The sequence below is a fragment of the Salvelinus sp. IW2-2015 genome, linkage group LG1 (assembly GCF_002910315.2).
Source record: "Salvelinus sp. IW2-2015 linkage group LG1, ASM291031v2, whole genome shotgun sequence".
Lineage (NCBI taxonomy): Eukaryota > Metazoa > Chordata > Actinopteri > Salmoniformes > Salmonidae > Salvelinus > Salvelinus sp. IW2-2015.
The window spans coordinates 6,393,967-6,400,437 of record NC_036838.1 but is presented as its reverse complement, the minus strand read 5'-3'; the positions used below and the strand labels follow the sequence as shown (position 1 = coordinate 6,400,437).

Sequence of the window (6,471 nt, the reverse complement as noted above, 5' to 3'; positions counted from 1 at the left end):
ACAGTCATCACAATCATATGAGGGTGATGATGGTTATTATTAGTATAATGTGTAAATTAGATTGGGGAGTGATTAATACGATCTTCTATACCTTAATTAGCTGCACATCATGTTTCAGTGTGCATAATGTTTGTTTTCTATCGTGGTTAAATGCTCAAGGTACCATTTATTGTATCATTCAGTTATGGGCTACATAGGGCCTACCATACCCATAATTAACTGTTGCATATATTTGTTTTGGTGTGGGACCCAAAAGTTGAATTTCAGTAGGCCTATTGATGATGAGTCACTCACACAATGACATTCACATCATTTACCCATCGGTTTCAGCCTTTAAGGAAACCATGGGTGTGTCCTTTAGAAATATCTACCATACACTTGTGACACTTGTGAAAACGTTAATGAATACGTTAACAAATAGSCTACATTCATTCAAATAGATCAAAGGAAATGGGCATGGAGCATAGGCAATGGTAGCCTTGATAATTTTTTTTCATGATTTGGATGACATGCGTAAAAGGCAAATATTCAGTTACAATTCCCAATTTGACATATCATAACACAATATTATACTTTTCATAGCACCCTCTTGCAGTTCCATTTCACCCTACAMRTCCATGGGCTAAAGCATGAAACTGCCCCAGCCCCCAGAAGCGCCTCCTCCTCCTGACGTCACATCAATGGCTCTTTGCATGAACAGTTTTCTGCGACTCCTTCTCGTGTGCAAAGCCAAACGTATCGCACTGCCACTGCCAACGAATTCCGACTGGAGTGAGAGGGAAAGAGAGGGAAGATCGGAGAGAAGGGATATCTCCCGTATCAATTTGAACGTCGGAGAAACAGCACAAAAGCGGGCAGGGTGACATTTTCTACAGGCATTGGAAGAGAAACCTTCCCTTTGCATCGAATATGGAGCTACCCGCCGCGGGAGAGCACGTCTTTGCGGTGGAGAGCATCGAGAAGAAGCGGAATCGAAAGGTTTGAAAACAATTCAAATATATGACTGCTCAATATCCAAAAACAGGGTTCTTTGGTATCACTATACAATATATTGCGTAATTGATGGARGTAAATTATGTTGTTGTTGTGTTTTTGCAGATAGACTATAATGTCAAAGAACCGCTWATAATCAAATTAACCAATATGTTCTCTCATCTGCGTATAGGGGAGGATGGAATACCTAGTCAAGTGGCGAGGATGGTCTCCAAAGTAAGTTAGCTTTTAAAATACTATAGCATACTTTAGTACTACCTTAGTAATGCAAATTAATATTTCAAGTTTTCAAGTGTGTGTGTGGCGGGTGCGTCTTTGCGCGCGTTGAAGCGAATGTTTGATTCGATCGATGGAGCTTAGGATGCCATCACTAATTGATGTGTTAAGCGAAAATTAAGGTAACGTGGGGTAACTAGCCTCCGATTAACATTTTCTAGTAATTAACTCTTAAAAGCTCAAATCTAGGTATCTTATTTAAGTTAAATAAATCAAATATTGAAACAAAATGGCATTGCACATCTCACTATTAATATCCTCACTATGACGAGGTTTTGATGTAAGGTTCCTCTTTTAATTTTCACACCAAATCATGTCCAAATGCTACAGTATATAAAAAAAATGACTGTATCTCAATGAAGTTATTTGTAGATGATTTTGACATGATTTGGACATGCTAATGTAGGTACCATTGACTTGCATTGGATTGCCCTAATGGTATATCTATAAAAAGTGTATAGATMTAACGTAATTTGAATATCTATGTAAGTTTTTCTAAATGACGATGATTTAGATCATTAGATCACCTTACCTCAGAATCGTTTTGTTAGAGTGACTTAAAAAATGTAGATTAGACAGGTGACAAAGTGGTTTCTGTGAGAAATATAGGGGGGCAGTTACCCCGGGGACTTATTACCCCACGTTACCCTAATCRCCCTCATAATTCCCATAGAGTTAATGCTTGTGTTGACTTTGTGAAGTATACTTCCTTATTAACACTTTATAATGACCTATTTCCAGAGTATAGGCTACACTTTGCTCTTACTTTATTACACATTTATCAATAATGTTTATGTTTTGATGTAGGCCTATTTGGTCAAGACTGACTGATAACTGTTAACAGCTAACCTGATTACAGAAGGTGCCTGGCTACTTTACAATGGATTCTGTCTGCAACCAAGCGGATGACGGCCACATTTGATATATGGTTGTTGTTTGGTTGATAGAAGGCGACCTCTGTTGATGTTGATATTAATGTCTCTCTCTCTCTCTCTCTCTCTCTCTCTCTCTCTCACACACGTTCTGTCTTAATAGATATAACACGTGGGAACCAGAAGAAAACATTCTCGACCCGCGGCTGCTTGACGCTTTCCAAAACAGGTGAGTTTGACAGACTCGATTTGACGTGATAACCCTGCGTAGTCAATGGGGGGGGGGGGGGGGGGGCTCTGTGCGTTTGTCTGTGCGTGTGCGCGCATAGCGCACAACTTCTATCTCGTGGTGTGCGTAAAATGTGGCCTAATTGAATTACATTTTCCTATGGCAATGTTAAAACTTTTCAAAGCCCTAAAAAGGGCTTTTCTCGGTAGGCCTATAATAACAGTAGGTCTAAAAAGGGCTTATCTCAGTAGGCCTATAATAACAGTAGGCCTACACAGTGACCACACAAATCGGATTAGAATTTTTTTTGTAAAGATTGCGTATGACTGTTACAATWTYGTGGTCGACCATATCGGACATTGAATTGTCCCTATGTGATATTCTTAGGCCTATAACAATAGATTGATTGATTTTAGTTTGCCCATACCACAATAGGCTATCATCTTTCACAGGCTATATGCTTATGCAGACACCAGGGCCAAACATTCCTCGACTGCATGCTTTGTCTTGTCCCCCCATCCYCGCTTCATCTCAGCATGTATTGGACGAGGAAGGCACCGAGAACAACATTAGATAGACAAAAAGTGCACAAGTAATTGGTAATAGTAATTAGTAATAGGCGATATCCCTGTAACAACCGTAGAAGCATCCGCTTGAAGCCACCGTGTGCCTTTTCAAGATGCCTTGTTTGCTTGACAAGCGTTACTGTTAACCGGTAATTGCTAAACCTCATGTGGGGGTTTTCTGGACGTGAACACACAACCACAACTGCACTATGGCGCAAAAACCATGCAGTGACTCGGCCTGTGTTCGGGTTTGCTGTCATTCTCTCCCGCAGTGTGCGCAAACCAGCTTTTAAAAGAGACAGGTYACTCAGTAGGGAAAATGTTGACKGAGGGCGGTGTCTGTTTTCGCCATGATCTCTGTCTCTGAACGGGGGAGTTTTTTATTGTAGCTAATTACGTGACTCTCCAGGGGGCATCGCCGGGCAGAGTACCAGGCTATGAAAATATACGGAGTCGCCACCGTAATTAGATGTGCGCAAGGAGGAAAGGGGGGTGACATCAGTACTCATTGGGTATTGAATTACTGCTCYAGAGTAAGCATGGAAAACAGTKKGCTATAGGAAAAATATCCCATCCACCCGTTACATAGTCTATAGATGTGTAGTTAATTCAGACCCTGACTCTATTCCWTCCTTATATGGATYGAATGTTGAACTAAAAACTATTMATTCCATGTKGAAATTATTWTTGGAGTAATGCAGATTTAGTCAGGCCTAAACCATACCATATTTGACATGAGAAGGACTTTGATATGCAGCAATGCCTGGTAAACAAGTAATAAGGATATACGCCTGTAGGCCCTACACTACATAAAGTATGAGATTTGTAATTCATGTCTCATGGGTTCAGTTAGAGGATCTAGTGGTAAACATGTGGATGTGACTGAGAGGTATTCCACTGATGTTTCATGTCACCAATTAGGATTAAATGGTGCATGGGATTTCCCCATAAATTACTGCATTGCATTACTGTATTTCATTATTGTTAGTACATCATCATTATTGTGGATGGTTTGAGTGACATGGTGGTGTTTTCTGTCTTTCACAGGGAGAGATACGAGCAGCTTATGGGATATCGCAAAAGAGGGCCAAAGCCAAAGCACCTGATGGGCCAGGTGAGTCTTCACATATTTTGAAGGGGACAATTAACTCCTGTTTTACGATACATTTGATCAAATAAATGTTACAAGTATGTATGAAAGGCCCTCACAGAACTAAACACAAGTTTAGAACTAAACACAAGTTTAGGGCTCAGGACTCACCCAAAGGTCATCTAGAGGACACCATTTGATGATAGCATTTTTCTAACCTTCGTTACAGAGAGACAATCCGTCAGATGGGGATGTCAACAAGTCCGCTCTATCAGTTAACTAACAGCTGTGTTTTTCGCAGGTCCCGTCCTTTGCCCGGAGATCCAGCGTCCTCTCAGGCCTTCAGGAGACCGCCCTGGACGAKGACAACCGGCAGAAAGTGGACCCCATCCAGACGGTGCGCTCGCAGACGCAGCAGTACCAGCTGAACAGCAAGAAGCACCACCAGTACCAGCCCCTGCTGGCCAAGGAGAGGGAGGCCGAGCAGCAGGCCAACGGAAAGAAGAAGCTCTACTACCAGCTCAACAGCAARAAACATCACCACTACCAGCCTGACCCCAAGATGTACGACAGCACCCAGTGCATGAAGCCAAGGGAGGCCACCAAAGCTCCGGAACTGCCCACCAACCACAGCTGGAACCTGCCTCCCGCGCTGCAGCARAAGTGGGTCCGGGACAAGGACTCTGGTTGCCTGAGCAAAGTCAAGGATATCACCATGGAGCTAAAGAAGCTTCCGGCTCACCTCAACGRCCACAGTGGCGAATCGGAGCAGAGCAAGGCCACGGCCAAAGAGGACGCACCGCTGTTGAAGGATAACGGTGTCAGCGACAGCAAGCTGAAGATCGTCAAGAACAAAAACAAGAATGGACGCATCGTCATTGTCATGAGCAAGTACATGGAGAACGGCATGCAAGCGGCAAGGATTAAAAATGGAGATGTGGAAACCCTTGACGAACCGCAGCCGGGCAATGATGATGATGCTGCAGAAAATCAACTTGAAAAGATGAGGCTCGTCCAGAAACTGGGTCTCACCAACGGATTCGCGAAAGACTGCAAAAAAGGGTCTAATGGATCTAACGTATTTAAGTGTCCTGCTGACAAGGTCGACTCGCCCAAAATGGAGCTTAGTGCGACAGAGCAGAATAAACATTTCAATGTCAGGGGTCAGAAGGAGGCTACAGAGGATCAGCCCCTGCAGCTGACCACCAAACCTAACCTTGCCCCTTGGCCCTTTGAGATGGGGGTTCATAGGACTCAGMCAGGAAACGGCTCTTCTCCAGCCCTCAAACGTCACCTTTCGGAGGCAGACAAGGGCGAGGACCGGGGTGGCTGTAAACAGTTTCTAAACTCCCGGAGTATCAGTGCACCCTGCACTGTGTCCTCACCTCCTCAAAGCAACTCCATGGACCAAAATGGCCACCATAGCCACAATGGCCACCAGGACGAGTCGAACCAGGACGAGCCCATGGACCTCAGCTGTGTGAGGTCCAGACGGGAGGCTCCAGTTCCCACAGAGACACAGGTGGCTCCTGCTGAGGAGGAGAAGACTGCAGAACAGACAAAACCGCCATTGGCTATCACAACAGAACAGACTGTGAAAGGGAAGCCTTTTCCTTCATTCAAGCCTTTCCTTGGGAATATAGTCATCACGGATATTACAACAAACTGTCTCACGGTGACATTTAAGGAATACGTTACAGTGTAACGAAGCTGAAAAAGACGATCTGAGGACGAGGGATTAACAGCAACTGTGTGAATTTGTACAAATSTGTGTTGGAACATATTGGTATTTTCAGATGTTTGAATGTAAATAAGAACCCTTACAGTTTACATTTAGTGGGGTTGAGATTCATTTTGTTTCTATAATTTGTATGTACGTAGCTTTGGCTATCATTCTCTAAATGAGCCCCAGAGTTTTTGTCATACTTGATGATGTAGGCTTCTAATTGAGTTACAAACTACTTTAGTACATGCTATTTTGACATATGGTATCAGGGCTCAGTGAAAAAGCACTTACTCATGTAAATATTATTTACTTTTGATAAAGGCTTTATATCCATTTTGCTTTACAGTCTTTGTTTCAGGTCTATATATTGAGAAAGAAAAAGTCTAGGTGTTGATTATTGGTAAATGACACCCTCTTTCAGTTTATTTGCCTGTGTKTGGTGTGTGTGCACACAAGTGAATTACGTGTGTGTGTCTGTGCGTTCATGTGTAGCGACGTTGCAAAAATGATGGGCCGTGTGTGCGCATATACAGTACCGGTCAAACATTTGAACACACCTACTCATTCAAGKGTTTTTCTTTATTTTTACTATTTTCTACATTGTAGAGTAATAGTGAAGACATCAACACTATGAAATAACACATATGGGATCATGTTGTAACCAAAAAAGTGTTTTATATATTATATTTTAGATTTGTCAAAGTAGCCACCCTTTGCTT

The 6,471-nt window shown here is 42.7% G+C and overlaps 1 protein-coding gene across 1 annotated transcript; it reads left to right on the top strand.

Moving 5' to 3' along the window:
• The first annotated feature begins 719 nt into the window (after positions 1-719).
• LOC111956774 (E3 SUMO-protein ligase CBX4) lies at positions 720-6,085 on the top strand. The gene is made up of 5 exons (XM_023977406.2): positions 720-978; positions 1,166-1,209; positions 2,305-2,370; positions 3,984-4,050; positions 4,328-6,085. The coding sequence occupies exons 1-5, from the start codon at positions 910-912 to the stop codon at positions 5,729-5,731; spliced, it is 1,650 nt and encodes a 549-aa protein (XP_023833174.1). The 5' UTR covers positions 720-909; the 3' UTR covers positions 5,732-6,085.
• The last annotated feature ends 386 nt before the right edge of the window (positions 6,086-6,471 follow it).